At 43.4% G+C, this 17961-nt stretch overlaps 2 protein-coding genes and 1 long non-coding RNA gene across 4 annotated transcripts in view; 1 reads left to right on the forward strand and 2 right to left on the reverse strand.

Annotated features, from left to right (window-relative positions):
• The first annotated feature begins 3951 nt into the window (after positions 1-3951).
• On the forward strand, positions 3952-6815 carry prlh2 (prolactin releasing hormone 2). Its single transcript, XM_049009978.1, has 3 exons — positions 3952-4086; positions 4821-5012; positions 5890-6815. Exons 2-3 carry the CDS (start codon positions 4841-4843, stop codon positions 6084-6086), a joined length of 369 nt encoding a protein of 122 aa, XP_048865935.1. The 5' UTR covers positions 3952-4086; positions 4821-4840; the 3' UTR covers positions 6087-6815.
• Positions 6816-9630: 2815 nt separating this feature from the next.
• Positions 9631-17961, reverse strand: part of myripb (myosin VIIA and Rab interacting protein b) — a 73901-nt gene continuing 65570 nt past the window's right edge. The window contains exons 13-18 of one of the 2 annotated variants that reach the window (XM_049009882.1): positions 17814-17876; positions 15382-15552; positions 14914-15075; positions 14408-14497; positions 14273-14333; positions 9631-10706 (exon numbers count right to left, since the gene is read on the reverse strand). In XM_049009882.1, coding sequence (XP_048865839.1) covers positions 10660-10706; positions 14273-14333; positions 14408-14497; positions 14914-15075; positions 15382-15552; positions 17814-17876 — 594 coding nt within the window. In that variant the 3' untranslated portion in view covers positions 9631-10659. Of the gene's footprint in view, positions 10707-14046; positions 14334-14407; positions 14498-14913; positions 15076-15381; positions 15553-17813; positions 17877-17961 lie in introns of those variants that run through there. The other variant, XM_049009883.1, reaches the window with a different exon arrangement.
• On the reverse strand, positions 16672-17780 carry LOC125739665 (uncharacterized). Its single transcript, XR_007397232.1, has 3 exons — positions 17740-17780; positions 17579-17698; positions 16672-17478 (listed from the first exon to the last, which is right to left on the reverse strand). It is a non-coding gene; the product is annotated as an uncharacterized LOC125739665 (long non-coding RNA).

Consider the following 17961-nt stretch of genomic DNA (forward strand, 5'->3'; position numbering starts at 1 on the left):
TTGGTTGTTAGTTCATAACCCACCTGTGGGGTGGGGCTGGAACTGATCACAGGCAGCACAGGGTACAAGCAGGGCTACACCATGAATAGGATGCCAAACCATCACCAGGCACGCATACAGTGTTGTCACATGATGACCAGAGATACTGCTTGACCAAACTATAAGTCTTTGGACTGCAGGATTACAGGAGGAAACCCACCTGTCACAGGGGGAGCCTGCAGACTCCCAGCAAACAGCAGCCCTGGCACTGAGGACAGGAAGTATCTCATGCAGCTACACTCCCCGGATGGACACAGTGCTGATGTAACACATCACTTCCATGTCTTATATTACACTCATTTTTCTGGACTTCTGATCACCTCGCATTAATCACAAATTAATGACAGTCAATTAACTAATTGGCTAACAAACAGCTCCTGTCTTCTGAGACAGCCAGCCTGACTTGCTCTCCCTCCAAGACAGCGAGCATAATGGATATGTGTGTCTATCCCCTATAGGCTCCTGGTAAAGCCTACACTTCCATCACAGAACAGCCACAGCTTTGAAAATATCCAGGAAATTGAAGGAAGACAGGCTCTAAACTCCCTTCTGTATGGGCGAGGAAGGCAGGAGGACAGACTCATGCGTTACGTCTGTGAGCATGTGCTGGCTTCTGCTTCGCACTCACAGCTTTAAGTAGCAAAACTATGAATATGTATTAGTATAAAGATTTAGATTTTATTTTGCTAACTGTAAAATATATTGTGCAAATTTAGTATTTTAATTAAAATAAAAAATTTAGTAATTTATTAAATCCATCTTTGAACATATTTAGCGCCAATCATAGTAAATTTTAGACCCTGCTTCATTTCGCTTCTACTTTATACTCTTCAATAAATACATTCATTTTCAACAACTGCATGCGAGTCGTTGCCAAGGTGACCCAGGGCCTAATCCCAGGAAATAAAATGAGCCAAGTGTGCAGGACTTACTTCCCTGCTAGGGACTGCCGACCCATTCATACACCATGTGTTTAAACCAAGTGAGCATGAATGACCCACATAACACTGGAGGTGAACCTGAGACCACAGCTGCTTAAGCCAGCACATGAGAACTTTGACTTGCTTTCTTCTAATTTATTATAATTATTTTAAATTCTTATTGGTTGGCAAGTGACAGGCCTTGGGTCGAACCAAGCCTGTGATTGGCTGAGCCAGCCAGTCTGACATAGCGATATGTATCCTTTAGCAAAACAGAGCTGTTTTCTATGAAGCAGGTGCCCACACCTGTACGCTGCAGAGAGGCGTGCGTTTGACGGATGGCAGGGGAGGCTGCTGTCTCGGGTCCGGGGGAACGGAGAAGATCAATGGGAGCCTCGGCCCACACAGCATGTAGGCCTGGATTTATGGAGCGGCCTGTTGTCAACAAGGCCGTGAGCTGTTGGGAGATGCCGGCGAGCCCGGAGAAGCGTCCAGACAGTCCATAAACCCACAGGGCCATTCATTGCCCCTGACCTTCAAACTGCGGGCTATTTTTAAAGATAAAATGGGCCGGCACGTTGGCCTCAGCCCCCCGTGGGTCTGAGCACGGCTCTGTGTGTGAAAGTAGCATGTTCTCTCCATGTGTAACACATACATGTGAATCTAGCTGCAGTGAAAACAGTAACATGAGTGATTAAAAAAACTGCAAAATTTGGTGAAAACATTGCACCATCAAAAGCGGAGAGGTCTTAGCTTGCGGAGCTGGGGGTGTGGGGGTACCCCAGTATAAATTCTGAGTTTCACATGAAGCTCATAAGATGGAAGAATGGCAAAAACCGGGAGACTTGATCAGGCTATGCTTTTTAAATACAGTGTCTGTGATAAAAATTACATTTCGATAAAAGTGTCAGTCGGAATTTGCGATGGTGTGGACCCATGGACTCGACACCTATGGTCAGAGGCAGTTATATGAACTGGTGTTTCCTGTAGAGCTGCTCGATTATGGCGAATATTACTTTGGTCAATATTGAGATCACAGTTATTTAATACAATTACTCACTGACGGTAGAAATATGTATTTATTGAACTTTCTAAAAAAAAACTTGTCTTTTTAACAGTGGATTTCATTGAACTCGAAAATTAATTCAGCTGAGAAACAAATACCAAGGGGCTGTAAAGTTGATTTATAACACAAGAGAAAACTAGAGCTTCACTGCAAAACAAAATGCAGCACAATAATCATTTTTTTCCTGATTATTTTGTTTTCATAACCGTTGGAAACCAAAATTGTAACTGAAATTAAAATTCGATTAATTGCCCAGCCCTGATTTTCTGTACTATGCGATGGACTGGAAGCCCATTCAGGGTGTACCCCCAATTTGTGTGATGCATTCCAGGGGTCACCACGCACTGTATAAGCAACTGGAACATCACCCACCCATGGACCGACAAACCAGTGATACACTAATACACAGCAGATCTGCTGGCTTAGCTGTAATGACTGCTACACATTCAATTCTACCTTGTCACCCTGATGAAAAGTTTTGTCGTCTCATCTCACATCAAATGGATTATTTCACTCTTGATCTTGAGGACACTAAGCCAGTCAATTACTACTGTATCATGATCACTCCTACAAGGGTCTCATAATGAATCTCCAAAGGTATTTTATTGATTGATATTAATTCCAAGTGTTGCAGAAACACCCACAAGAACACAAGTAGCCCATTTCTACGTGTCTTATGTCTTGTTCTAACATGACAGAGACAGTGTTGGTACGTTACTGTGCACCTCAGTGATCCCGCAGAGATAAATCGCAGGTAGAAAGACGGTGGATGTGCAGCAGCTGGAGTGCCGAGCCACGCGCACGGATTCCTAATTGCGTCTTAGTCATGCGCAATACGCAAAGCGATGAATGCGCCTCGCGAGCATCGCTACGGTCTTAGTGAAAACCCAAATGTGGATGCGACCGCATGTTCGGGGCTAATTAGCGGGATCAACGCGGACAAACGCCTTCCCGAACGGGGGCGGTGTGGGGTACTTGCGTGATGTGATTGAGTCGCCCCCATCCCCTTTACAAGCATACAGCAGACAAATTACAAATGTTACCGTGATGTCTTTATTCTACGATCCCACGCTAATGAATCAACAACTGTCGCAACACGGATGAAAACCTGCCTCTGAGCAATGCCGCTCAACTACTATACGACTGATGTATGATTTTAAAACTCATAAATTCATTCTTTATAATAACGGCAAAACATTCATTGTAGCGATGAAAACTGAAAACGGAGAAAAAAAACGCTCCAAATGCAGCCAATATGAAAAATAAAGTTCACATATGCTCTATCAGTGTATAGGCTAATTTACATGTTGGTTTGCATTGAATTGCATTATAGCTGGAGTAGATGACATTAGGCCTAGTACACCGAACACAGTAAAGTGGCGCTTCCTTAAGATTGAATAATCACGCCACTTATCTGCTAAATATTATGTATTAACTAAATCATAAATAATATATTAAAGGCGCGCAAATGAATGCAACACAAAAGTCAAGCAATAAACATTAAGAGGTGGGTAATATATTTGCGCTAAATGGTTACGGGTAACGCCAGTGGGATGTCACCACAAGAGCGGAAGTAATGTAACATAAACAGATATCACTTAATCCCGCATATCTATAGGGCTATAGGCCTACACCATGCATATAATAGTGTCATTCCAGTCTTAATAGTAAAACGTATATGCCAGTGTGTTGGTATTGAATACCACCTGCCAAGTGCCAGTGTATTGCCCTTAACCTCGATTGCACGCCCGGAAAATCCGCTGTCTCCCAACTCAGTCAATGCGGGGCCCCGTGCATGTCGCCGATCCGTGATTTAGTGCACTTCGGCGTGCCATGCAATAGGAAAACACCCCCTCAAAGTTCTCTTTTTCCGTTATGGGAGGGGCCGGGGTGTGTGGAGAGTGGGATCATTAGCAAACCGTGCGGCGGTGAGATGTTGCTCTTATATCTAATGAAACGGATTCGTGGGGCTATATAAGTTGGCCATGATGACAACTTCTCATTGGACGGAACAGACCTCGTAACGACGCCCGCTGGGCTCAGTACAACTTGTGCTAGAAGGTAAGTTTAATGGCAGGGTTTTAATTAAATACCTGTGCCTTTTCGGGACAATTAGGCTAATGTAGTTTAATCTAATGACAAATAAAATATCCATTAAACGTAGGCTAATTATAATATCTGGCTGTTAGAAATTGGCCGGTGAATATTAAAAGCACTTCAAGAGTGATTTATGTCTCTTTTCCGTTTTTTAGAAGAAAATAGAATGGGAATTGGGATTTGAGGAGTTTCACAATTTACGTATGTGCTTATGAATGTGTGGAGTGCAATGAAACGGAATACAAATTGTATTCGTTTATAAAAGCATTCCAGCTCTCGCTGGGTAGCCGATGTGCTTTAAATTGGCTTATATACACATTTGCGCGAGTTGTCATTTTGGTGCTGAGTATGTGCTACGGTAGTATAACACATCTTTATATAGTAAATGAATCTCTTACGTTACTGGCAGCGTGTATTAAAACGTTTTGAAAAAATGATTTCCCCATTGTAGCAGATTTCGGCACGGACGGTAGGATCTGTCCCTACCAATATTGTGGGAGAACCGTTTGTGTTTGGGGGGGGGTGATTAGGTCCTACGCCCTTGGATTTCCTCAAACACGCTATGGTGTCTGTTGGTAAGAATTAAAAAGTGATTCTGAAATGCACCCCTGTAAATGCATTTGTATTAGAGACGAATAGATCTAGGTTAGTGCAATCAAATCCTAGCATGCGATATGATATGCCGGTAAATCTTACAGTGACCTTGCTCTTCCGGACGATGCTGGCAGCCGAGGCTGCGTGTCCCGCGCAGCAGTGCCTGTCCAAGTGCACCCGCCTGAGGGTGACGGTCGTTTACACGGCACTGCTCCTCCTGTCCGCCAGCATGGTCTCCGCACACAGCACGACGCTCAAGCACGACCTCCACATCGGCCACAGCGTGGACAACAGAAGTAAGTTCGGCCCCCGTGTTATGAAAGAAAACGGCGCCAATCATGTTTTATTTTCCCCCCACGGTGACCATAGGGACCATTTCACACTCAAAATGGCCCATACTAATAATATCCGAAGGTGAGATTAAAAAAATGTTGAAATTTTAAATAGGATTTTAGTTGGGTCAAACGGCCTGTTCTTTACAATAAAGCTGTGATGCCAACAAAACTAACATTTACTTATAGCGTAGCCAAATGTTCTAGATCCGCTCTGAAATCAGATGCGCGAAGGCAGAAAATCGTGTCTTTTGTGTGTTTTAAAACGACAACTATATTTTCAGTAGCCCTATATTTTGCTATTAACAACATTTAAAGTATATATTCCGACGCAATATGCTGGATTTATTTAAAAGCCATATTTCATTCTGTCTCATGCTGACCCAACCCTATAATTTACGGTCCCAGGGAAAGTTCACTTCTGGTGTTTTGGTAAATAGGTAAAGCAGAAGCTTGCTAATAAGAAATGCGTTAGTAACGATTTTAATCGTGACGTTGTTGAAATCACATAACGAGAAAAACTTTCGTATGTGGAATTCCAATAAGGACCTCTGTTACGCTATCAGGCAATTCTATATATTATGTACAAAAGTTTTTTTTTTTTTTTTTTTAAAGAGGCTTTTTGCAAGTACGCGCTACTCTTCACTGACACGCCGATGACGTTTCTCTCTGTCTCAACATGCACCGTGGTCTGTTAATAGAACATCTTACGGTTCATGTCCTCCATCCAACATAGGCTATCTGAGTAGATTTCAGTAGAAATTCACAACGTGCGACGATGGGGCTACTTTATATGTATTATTATTATTAGTAGTAGTATTGTTATTCAATAATTGAAAAGGTCCAGAGATCGACCCCTTCTGGTACGTCGGCCGAGGCGTGAGACCCATCGGGAGATTTGGGAAGAGGCAGAGCGCCAGCGGGGGCTTGAGACCCCTGGTGAACAGCCTGGCGCTGCTTCTCGGCGGTTTGAGGGCCAAAGATCTGCAGAAGCTCCCCAACGCGCTGATCGGCGAGGACGCCCACTGGTTGCCATGACGACGGGCCGCCAGCTGCCACGCGGATCATCCCCCATTTCAGTCGCATAGCCCCATGGATGATTCCTCATGCGACAAATACTCGCACTAAGTGTTTTAAATTTTAAAAATGCAAATCTGAACTGGGTGTAACATACGAGTATTTCCATATACAATAATAAAGGTAAATTCTTTGCACAATTTTGACAGTTGACAATTGATATTTAATTTCACTGTCATTCGATCATATCTGAGTAAATAATGAAATGCTGTACTTAACTACAGGATACTAAAATGACGAACAGTTAGTTAATTGTGAGTTAATTAAATGTTCTGACCGTTTGGTGATGAAGGCTCGGAAGCGGAGATTACGATGAAAATCAGATCTATGGCATCTTATCCCCGACGATCGCTGCGTTGGTCGCATAAATGAATCCCAGTCCGTTTTTAGCAGCTTTTGTCCAGGGTGCTGCCTGGCGCTGGTTTGCTTAGAGTGACAAAAGGCACCGAAATTTTATTTCAACCTATCGCCAGAATAGACGGATATCACTGGGCCAATTTACTTTTAACTGGAACATTATTCGTTTCCTAGCCCATTCATCAGATTATTTATAAAGTATTTGTTTCACCTGATTTCAGATGTATTAACAGCATAAAGGGATGGTCTACTAATAATACGAATCCGACTTTTCTTTGTACTATGTCCTGACTACAGTGTATGTGATTATTAAAATTCATATTTTTGAGCTTATCAGTGTGGTGGATTCTTGCTCTTCCCCGTCGTAAATGTTTCAGTTACTATTAATAAAAATCAGATTCAGCCACTGTACGGTATGTAACGTTTTTATTAATTTACAATAACACTTTTCGATCAGAACAATTTGGCACAGTTTGAGGACAATGTCAAACACCACTTTATTCATTTTTTGCTATTTGGCTTTTTTTTCGTATTCTTCTCGTACATTACCTGTTCAGACGGCTGAGCATACGGATACAGACCGAAAAAAGCGGTGTGCGTTGCACGTTTCACCGCGATCATTCCGTTTCAACAACAGCAACTTTTCACATACGGCACGCAAGGACGACGTCATGATTTAATATGTGTACAATTTCCCAATCACCTACTCCAAGCTCATTTACAGTTTTATTATTTTAAATAGAAAAATACAGGACAATCAAAGTATAGTCAACCGGTTGGCTGTGCTTTGCGTATGATTTTGTACGTTATTTCGAACATGCTTCACATAAAACGCCCCAGTCGATATGATCCGCTTGATATGAACAGCGACGAGAAACGCGAGGATACGTTTAAGAAATGGAAAAAGTATGGGGTAGCTTGAGGCCAGTAACCAATAAAGAAGGTCAAGTATAGTCCATAGGCTACCCACACCGGGAACCTGTTTAAAGCACATTCATAATGTAACAGCTGGTTTGATAGAAAAGATCAGAGGACTTGGAGAACTTGTAGCTAATAACAGCTTTTTTTTCGGGGAAAGAAACTAAAAATAGTATCATCCAGATCAGCTTATTGGTATGTATGAGTAAAATGAAATCACAATGTTTGACTATAGCTTCTTGCTTTAACATACCAGTTAAAAAAAAAAAAATAGTGCTAATAATAATAACCGGCCTAACAGTATGTGCTTTAAAACAACTAGCAGGCTGAGAAATCCACTGAATAACAATCTCCACTGTCGAAGAAATCATAAAATGCTTACACGAGTCAGTTCTCTAATCTCGAGTATCCCAACGATCATCCCAAACAGTACAAAAATACATTACTTAAAAAGTGGTGTAACCCATCAGGACTGAGTGACCGTTACTAGAAAACGCCTACTGGTTTAACTACACTGGGCAAAGAAAGACGAATTCTAGCCTGAAAGGAAAAAAACGTGACTATATATGATGCAAAATATATAGAAAGATGAATTGGGTTGCAATGAATGAGACAAGTGTCACTATAACGTGCATAACGCGACTAAAGGTGGAAGTTGATATGAGCTCGGTTCGTCCTCTGTTGGAACATGTACTCCTCTAAGCGTCACCTTTTTGCAACTTTGAAAATAACATCAAGAGCGCCCGTCCTCCGTTTTCCACAAGATGGACAGAGCTTTACCGGATGGTGTGGGAGGAAAAAAAAACATCGACAGGTCACGACTGTCACTGCAATCCGTACAGTACCTATATTACACACATGCGATGTAGCCTATACACAGCACGGTGCAAAAGTCTTACAGAGAAAACGTTTAGAATGCTATTTATCTGGGTAGTAAATGCATATTTGCTCAAAACGAGCACAATTTAACACACAAGAGGAAAAACAACAGTAGCAGCCCAATAAAAACTAAAAAAAAAAAATGTTCTATAAGTTACTTATATACCTTCCTAGATGAACAACACTTCAGTTCCCAAACCTCTCCTCAGGGGCACCCCAGCCATTCCACGTATCGGACACATTTCACCACCAGTTCACTTAATTCATTAACTTGAATACCTTAACCAGATATTCATCAGCCATCGATTAAAAATGGTATGCTAGCCAAACAATCACATGGGTGTACTGGAAGGTTACAGCAAATACCGAGATGAGATTACACAAACAAGGACACTGCTAAAGATTTTGGGTCCCATGAAAGCACCAATCCAATAGTGTTTCAGATTTTATGCATCTTAACCCCCCCCCCCCCTCCCAGTTATGAAATGGCTAAGCTAACACACTGACAAAAATCATAGTTCTACACCAAATGTGAAGATCATTTAAGCATTTCTCTCTACTCTAGGCTTTCCCACAGTACTGTACATGTACAGATACATCATATATTCATTATAATACACCCGTGGATCTTAGAAGTTCCTGATCATGTGGGTGATTAAGATTGAGGTAAAAGGATGCCACGTTTGACAGGTACAGTAGGAGATGCCCCACATTCATGGAAATAACGCCAATGCCTCTGACCAGAGGAGCTACTACAAATCTGGCTGAAGCTGAGGGCCGCAGAATTAATACCTGGTGACCAACAGTATGGAGGTCTAGCTAATCGGAGCAGCACTCCATTAAAGCACTCCAGCAAGCGGCAAGCGAGTTCCCACAATGCACTGCTCTTTAATGAGGTCGTGAGGCATCTCGCACGTGCGAAAATACAGGCGTTCAGCAAGCGAATCATACGATGACAAAAACCTATTTAATAGAAAAGGGCAAGGGAAAAAAAGATACCAAAAAATCCAAAGCTGGGTAGAAAATATCTATCTGAAAGAAAGATTTTTTTACTACAGCTGTTGTAGGAAAATAAACCGCACTCTGAAAGTTTCAGAATGGCTTTTGGACCACACACCTATAGACCGCGCAAATACCTTTCTGTGAGTTATTTAAATTGGACACGTCGGCATAGTGTCACAACTATGACAGACTAAGAAAATATTAATGTACCGGAGGTGCTGAGGTAAGCAGACAACACACCTAGGCAGGATTCGAGAGGCGAGAAGGAGAACGAAAACCGCGCCAAGCAAACCAAAACAGAGACGCTCGGTCTAATTCGGGAAATCAGTTTTGTGAACCACAGCGAACACAAACGAAACGGAGAGACTGAACATAAAATACTATAAATACCGGAAGGAGGAAAAAAATCAATAACTGAAATTGCCAAGACCGCGTAAAAGACGGCCAATTAACGAGTAAGCGAAAAGGCAGCAGCAGACAGGGAGGTTAAGTCACCTGGTTGTTGCAGCTGCGAATGATTATCGAGCGAAAGCACCTGGAAGTGGGTGTGGCCTGAGGAGGACGAGCACGCCTGCAGCAGGTAAACTGTGTAACGGAGTCTGGAATGAATGGAACACTTACAATTAGGAAAGACCAGAGGTGGATAGTTAAGGTCCAAAAAGTAAAAATCCAAACCAAGGTTCTGTGTCAACCAACCAGTTGAATACTGTTACTGTGACTCTTCATACTCAATTGGTTGGTTGAAACAAAATCTTGGTGTGGATTTTTACTTTCTGGGAAAGACCAAAATCCTTACATTACGGATACAATCTTGCTTTAGGGAAAATAATGAGACGAGAATGGTGTTTTCTAACAAGCTACCTCAGTGGAATTCAAGGAACAGCTCTCCCGAGTCTTTCTGGGAGTATTTTTGAAACAAAACACAAAACCCAGAAAAAAAACACTTCTTTTCAACACTTTCCAAACTTCAAAATATATTATGTTATGCCACTTTCACGTGCATTAGATTTGTTAATACATTACACAACATATACCGATCAAGCAGGCGAGTAAAATTGGAGCTACAATTTTCAACGTATTTCTGGGTAGTTCGATGTATTTTCGTCACCTTATGTCATATTCTAAATTCCTGCTGTAAGGAAGTTCATTGCCAGAGAGTTAGTATGGGTGTGCAATGAAGTATTTTTTCATTTTTGTGCAGCTCATCTCGGCCTGTAAAAAAATATATTTTCCTGTAGATTTGGAATACACGTTTGAGAACGCACAGCTCTTCCCGTACAGGAGGTCCGTCCGAGGAGTGTTGGTGGAGCAGCACTTGGACACATGCTCTGTCAAGGCACTGGGATGAAGAACTCCCCTGATGGTGGAGCTGGCGTCACTAAAGCCACGGAGCTCGGGAGCGTAACTCCGGGAAACCGCTTTGATCTGAAAGGTGGAACACAGGTACAGACATGATGAAATACAGGTAAAGAAATATAGGTACGAACATGGTGAAACATAGATAAAGAAATGGTGGAATACAGGTACACACAGGTGAAACACAGGCAATGAAATTTTGGAACAAAGGTACAGACATGGAAAAACACAGGTACAGACACGGAAAATCACAGGTAAAGAAATGGTAGAACAGATACAAATATGGTGAAACACAAGTAAAGATAAAGTGAAACACATGTACAGACCTGGTAAAACACAGGTAAAGAAGTGGTGGGACAGATAGGAACATGGTGAAATACAGGTAACGAAATGGTGGAACACAGGTAAAGAAATGGTGGAACAGATACAACCTTGGTGAAATACAGGTAAACAAATTTTGGAACACACATTTTGGTACAGACATGATGAAACAGGTAAAGGCAGAGAGTGTAACCCAGGTAATGAGAAGAGAGTGACAATGCTCACACACTCTCACCTACTAAGAGCTGGGGGCAGAAATAAATGATATTAAGGATTAAAAATAAAAGTTTTGCCAGGTGTCTTGTGACCACATTTGAAGCACATCTGACATAAATGCTCACAGTCATCATCGAGAGGTGCTAAATGGCTGACGTCCGAGCTGGTCTGGCTGACTAATCTTTGAAGATATATCTAAACAAAATAAATGAGTCATTTACCTGCTGAAGTTATTCATCTGAGTGGGGGAGACACGTATTAATTAGCGGGCCGGCCTTTGCTGAATGCCACCCCCCAAATACAGAAGGCTAATCCTCTCCGTGGGTAATTGAATACTCTCGCCTGGCTTTCATGCCCATTCAGCCCTGAGTGCTTTTCATGCTGCCGCTAGCAAGGTGTGACTACTGACGCGACCTTCAAAGGAAGAGCGGCAGGCGTCGCTCCTGGGCACCGAGCTGGAGAGGCGATCGATCCCGCACGGAATGGGATGAAAGAGTGCCCTCTTGCATGGCGAGGACTGGGATGGGGAGGGATCGATGTGGCATATTGTTTGTTTTTTTTTTTTGACTATGGCGCTAATGGGACAGGTCAGATGGTGGTCAGAGTGTACCTGCAGGACCTGTCGGACAGGCGATTCCAGAGAGTAAACCCATTGAGGAGATCCTAGCCAAAAAAACTCACTGGCTATGTCCATATCCAAGGGCTGCATCATTCTAACGGCGCTTTTCCACTGCCATCAGGAACCGACCCATTTACTAAGAAGGCCGAAAGCGTGCTGGGTGATCCACGTCTATATGCACAGATTATGTGAAGGGGGAACGGGACACATTCCATATGTTATATATTATTACCAGTATCATACATCGCAATGTGCATTCCAGATAAACTGGAACTTGTGAATTTTCAACCTACTTTAAGAAGTTCTACAGACTTGCTAGTGGAAATTAGCACATAAGAAATCATGATGTACACCATGTGAACAGTAAACAAGAGTCTCTTCGGTTTTCTGTTACTGTTACTGTCCACCCTGGCCATGCCTATACCAAGTCGACCCTTCTGCAGTGTAAAATTGAAGCAAGCTGGAAGCGTGCTGTAACGGGTCTCTCTTTGCGGTATAGGTCAGTTCCTGTACCCCAGTGGAAAAGTGCCATAAAGCTGCATTTGAAGACTGAATGCATCACAGTGATGTGACAAGACTGTCCCAAATGGAAGGCTCCTTCAAATGCGGTATAGAAATGCATCCTTCTTTTGTAGAATATCAAACAGGCTGTTTGCGGGGTTTTAAAAAGTATTAAAAGGTAGTAAATCGAATTAGCAAAAATTAAGGTATTAAATTTATGAGTTATTAAATTTTAGATTTTTTTCAAAACACGAGTTATCCATTTGTGTTTAAAAGTTTATCTGCTAAAGTTCGAGTAAGTGGGATTAGGCTCATTAATTCGAGTTAGTTGATGTCTATGATGCTGACGTCATATCCAGTGGATGCTGGCTGGCTTGTGAAACTCCTCAAACACTCAGACCACCAAACATATCGTCGACATGGGTGAATGCAAATTCTCAGACAACTGGGTAGAGGTCCCGGTGTTTAAAAACTGGCTCAGGCCTGTAGTAGGGAATAAATGGCAGACTTACTGTTCGGTTTATAAAAAAAAAAAAAGTATCACTTGGATGGGGTTTAACGTTCTTCAGTAACATACGCAGCGCACTAGCCATAAACCTGAAATGCGTGGACACGGAGAGCAGTTATCAATCTCTACTTTTTGTGCTGATGCCACTGTTACACCACTGGAAACCAGTGCCACCATCCAAACCAATGTTACAGCAGATCTCCAGGTGACTATGGGCACTGCGGCAATGCTGCATGCCGAGGTTCGGTGGTGTTTAGACAAACACCATCTCCGAACTCTAATGAAGAAACTGGAGAGCTGTTTAAAGCATCGTTTCCCGACTCTGACATGGCTAAGTCATTCACGTGTGGTAAAGATAAAACCGGGTACGTCATCAGATTTGGGTTATCTCTGTTCTTCAGAAAGCAGCTTGTTGATAGCATCAGCAAGGCTGGACCATTCGTGATGATGTTTGATGAGAGCCTCAATCAGTCATCAGAGAAAAAGCAGCTTGATATCCGTGTTCGATACTGGGAGGATGGCTGTGTGCGATCCAGATACTTTGCATCTCAGTTCTCGGCACTTGGAAGGGCAGATGACTTGTTGTGTCACATCAAGGTAAGTTTACATTCTTATTGATATACACATAGGCCTAAATAGAGACATTGTGTGGTTACACATTGGAGTAGCTTTCAATAATTTATAATAATTTTATTGATTTGCTGTTGATTTGTTGTAGTACAATATTGGCAAATTGATTGTATTCAAAAGGATTGAAATTGAGGAACTGGTGCGAATAGACAAACTCATTGAAGAATGAGCTACACAGTTAAGGTACTTGCCATGATATTGCATTGCTATCACAGGTTCAAGTCCATGCACAGGTTGTAATGGCATCATCAATTCATGTAGTATTGGAACTTGTATCCTTTTATTGAACATTTTATATAATCTATTATTTTTTTATTCAAGAAGTTAATAAATGCAAGATGTGTTCAAAATTACTGTCTACACCTTCGTAGACCACGTCCTTCAAAGGATGTAGCCCCTGTATTCGGACACAGCATCTGACCTGCCTACTGAGCCCGAGTCAACTGTACATAGTGTGTGCTTATAACGGCCAACTAAATTCTTACCCTGAGTTTTATTCTATTATTATGGTTGGCCATTTTATCCCTCGATGTTCCCCATCCAAATGGTACAGGGTGGCACAGTTGCTTTGGTGTTAGCCTGCCACCTCCATGATTAGAGGTTTGAATCCTGCCTCACACAAACTTCTTCCACAAACTCTAGTTTGTTCCTGTAGTTCAAAGACATAGCTAGGTTAGTCTATGTCTTTAAATTCCCCTTAGTGCGTAAGTGTGTGTCCCCTGGGATAGGCACCAGGCTCACAGTTATCCATGGTTTGTACTAGTCTGTACTGGTCTGTACTGATTGAAACTTCATGGTCCATACTGGTTGGAACCCATCTGCACAAGTCATGATCTGTACCTTTTGTCGGAGGGGCCGGTAGCTTCCTCCTTAATTGTCTTGATGAGCTTATGGTTTCTGGCTGCAGAGAAAACAGGATAAAATGAGCTAGGGGCTAACAGAGGCCAGTAGGGGGAGCAGTCGCACAAGCCGTACCTTTGGCTTGAACCTGGAGAAGCGGTCACAGGGGACAACGTTCAAGCCGGCGTTCTTCAGGGCTGAGATCCTTGTCTCAATGTCAGTTACCTGGAAGAGATGGAGCAACAAAGTTATTTCAGGATCTGGCAAGGCTTCAACTACAATATAGACAATAAATTATTTCCCAGCTGGAGTAACTTCTATCATGTAGCTTGCTATCTACAAGCCGTGGCTAAATATAATGTTTTCTCTACAACACTTGTTAGCATAATCAGTTAGCGTCAGTTAGCATGTAGTTGGCTAACTACAAGCAGTGGCTAAATATTATACTTTCTCTATAGCACCTTTCAGCATAATCAGCTGGCTTAGCTTAGCATGTGGTTTGCTAACCATAGATGATGGTTAACAGTGATGCTTTCTGTCTAACTTTGGTTAGAATAACCTTTAGCTGCTGCTCGTAAGTAGCTAACCACACACAGGGTCAAAGGTGAGGATACAGCTGGGCGTCAGCGGTCCGGACCCACCCGCATCTCTGACTGCTGCACCTGAGCGGCAGCACTGGCCACCCGTTCCTCCAGGTGGGCCAGCTCCCTCTCAGAGGTGACGGTCTGGATGGCACGGGCGCAGTCTTCCAGGTTTCCCAGTTCTCCCTCGAGCCCGTACACTGTACCGGCTGCCAGGTACACCTGCAGGGTGTGGGATGCATTGCAGGTGTTACGGTGACCGCCGTGTTGTCATAGTGACCGTCTCCCCATTATACGGTGAATGATCAGACATGCTCGGGGGACATCGTCCTCTTTTACAAGCGAAAAAAATATTTTTAACAATGACTTTTCTACTTGAGGTACTTGACCACAGAAAAGCCGTGGAGTCAAATCAGGAGGGATGCTCAAAAAAAAAAAATGACGTAGGACACTGCAGTAAGCATCCAATTAGCTAGCATTACCTAGGCAACACACCTCCAGGGATGTGGGGGGTGGTTAGTGACTTACGTTCTCCTCCAGTTTGGTGAGGTGCTCGCCTAGCCATTGGGTGCCTGGGGTGGTGGGGGCAGGACTGGGGGTGGGGCCTTCACCAGCCGCTTCCTCAATCAGCTCCTCCGTGCTGTTGAGCACCTTCAGCACCTCTGTTGTAATGCTGGTCAGAGAGGCCGCTGAGTACTTCTGCCCCCCGGGGAGAGTGGAACAAAAAGCCAGGCCGTGAGGATCATCTGTGGGGGGTACAGCTGTACTGGTCCCAGTAGGGAGACACAGCACTGGCGTTTAAACTGGTTTAAACTGATTACTTAGAAACTTCGAGCTGTAAAATTACAGACACGTGGCTTTATCATCATCATCATCATCAATATATTTTATTTATATAGCATTTTCCAAAAACATTTAGAGTTTACCCTTCCATGTTTGTTTTTAAAGTGTTTCACACAAAGTCCATTGCGAGTCGATGACATCTGATAGGATGAATAAGGGGGGCGGGGCTTTACGGGGGCGGGGCCACCGTTCGCCGGCTCCCTGCACATTACTCGCAGCTCAGGATTTTACACAGTCCTGCCAGGAATTCTGAGCTGGCGGGACATGAGATGTCGGACACCAGCACCACTTCTCGACAGAACAGGGCATGGTGACCATAGCGACCAGACTGTGGAGTTTCACACTCCTCCCTTCAAATATAGCCCACCCTGTCAAATTCATGGCAGGGGGGGGGGTAGCTGCTGGGGGCGGTGATGGAGCAGAGTTCAGCAGGGAGGATGTCTGTCTAACAATAGGCATCAGGGCAAACCGAAGCACGTGAGCATTAGTGAGCGCGGGGCGAAGAAAAGGGGCCTGTGTATGCTTTTATTTTGTCACATAAAATGCACGGAGGGGGGGTCGGGAGAGAGCACAATAACCCTGAGATGTAATGAATTAATCAGCTGCCTCAGCTTTGATCCAGCAGGATAACAGGATGTAATGAGGCACTGATCCCCACCGTGAAAAAAAAAACTCACGACACTGAAGAGGGGGTCAGGAGTGGAGTGGTGGATGGATGGCTGGGGGGGGGGGGTGCAGTTGGTTGTTTCTTTAAGAGCATCACAGAGAAAATCTTCGAGGAGAAGAAGGAGAGGGCAGTCAACAGCCCGATAATCAGAGCGCCATGTGACTGTGGCTCCAGCTGTAAGCCCCCCAAAACCCCCTTTTAGATTGTATTTTACAATCTAAAAATACCCTTTGCACGACACAAACATGGACAGCTGGGAGATTTTCATCAGCCGAATGCTGACCTGCATCTCAAGAGCATCATTAGATTTATTATTTCTATACAACCTTGTTTACATTCTGAGATGCCTTCCTTTCAGTCACACTGAAAAAATAAACACATGCATATTACTTTATGGAGTGGAATTAGCAGCAAACTAGGACCTGTTATAATAGACTCGCCCCTGCTGTAATAGATCCTGACCTGTTATAACAGACCCTGACACACAATAGCAGAACCTCATAACAGCCTGTTGCCTGCAATAACTGACCCTCACCTGTTAAAACAGACCCTGAACTGTTATAACAGACCCTCACTTGCTGTAACAGACACTCATCCGCTATTACAGACTTGGACCCATTATATCAAACACTCTCCTACTATAATAGACTCTCAACTGCTATAGTAGACCCTGACCTGCTATAACAGACTCTCACCTGATATAACAGACCCTCACCCACTATAACAAACTCTTACCTGGTATAACAGACCCTCAACCACTATAACAGCCTCTCAGCTGGTATAGCAAAACCTCACCCACTATCCCAGACCCTTACCTGCCATAACAGCCTCTCACCTGGTATAACAGACCCTCATCTGCTATAAAAGACCCTCTCTCGTTATAACAGACCCTCACCCGCTATAACAGACCCTTATCCACTATAACAGACTCTCACCTGGTATAACAGACCCTCACCCACTATAACAGACTCTCACCTTGTACAACAGACCATCACCCGCTATAACAGACCCTTACCCACTATAACAGACTCTCACCTGGTATAACAGACCCTCACCCACTATAACAGATTCTCGCCTTGTATAACAGACCCTCACTCGCTATAACAGACCTTCACCTGCTATAACAGACCCTCACCCACTATAACAGATTCTCGCCTTGTATAACAGACCCTCACTCTCTATAACAGACCTTTACCCGCTATAACAGACCCTCACCCACTATAACAGCCTCTCAGCTGGTATAACGGAACCTCACCCATTATCCCAGACCCTCACCTGCCATAACAGCCTCTCACCAGTTATAACAGACCCTCACCCACTATAACAGTCTCTTACCTGGTTTTTACAGACCCTCACCCACTATAACAGTCTCTCACCTGGTCTTTACAGACCCTCACCGCGCTGTATCAGACTCTTATTAAAAGACTCTCCTGCTGTAACAGACTCTCACCTGCTGTAATACAGAAGAGAGGAAATGCAGCCTCTGTTGGCACTCCAGGCTGTCCTGTCTTTCCTTGCAGCATAAGGGAAAGAGAAAAAGATACAAGAAGGGATGAAATAGCAGGGGTACAGAAAGATAAGTGAAACATCAGAGAATG

The sequence above is a fragment of the Brienomyrus brachyistius genome, chromosome 4, assembly GCF_023856365.1.
Source record: "Brienomyrus brachyistius isolate T26 chromosome 4, BBRACH_0.4, whole genome shotgun sequence".
In the NCBI taxonomy this organism is placed as follows: Eukaryota; Metazoa; Chordata; class Actinopteri; order Osteoglossiformes; family Mormyridae; genus Brienomyrus; species Brienomyrus brachyistius.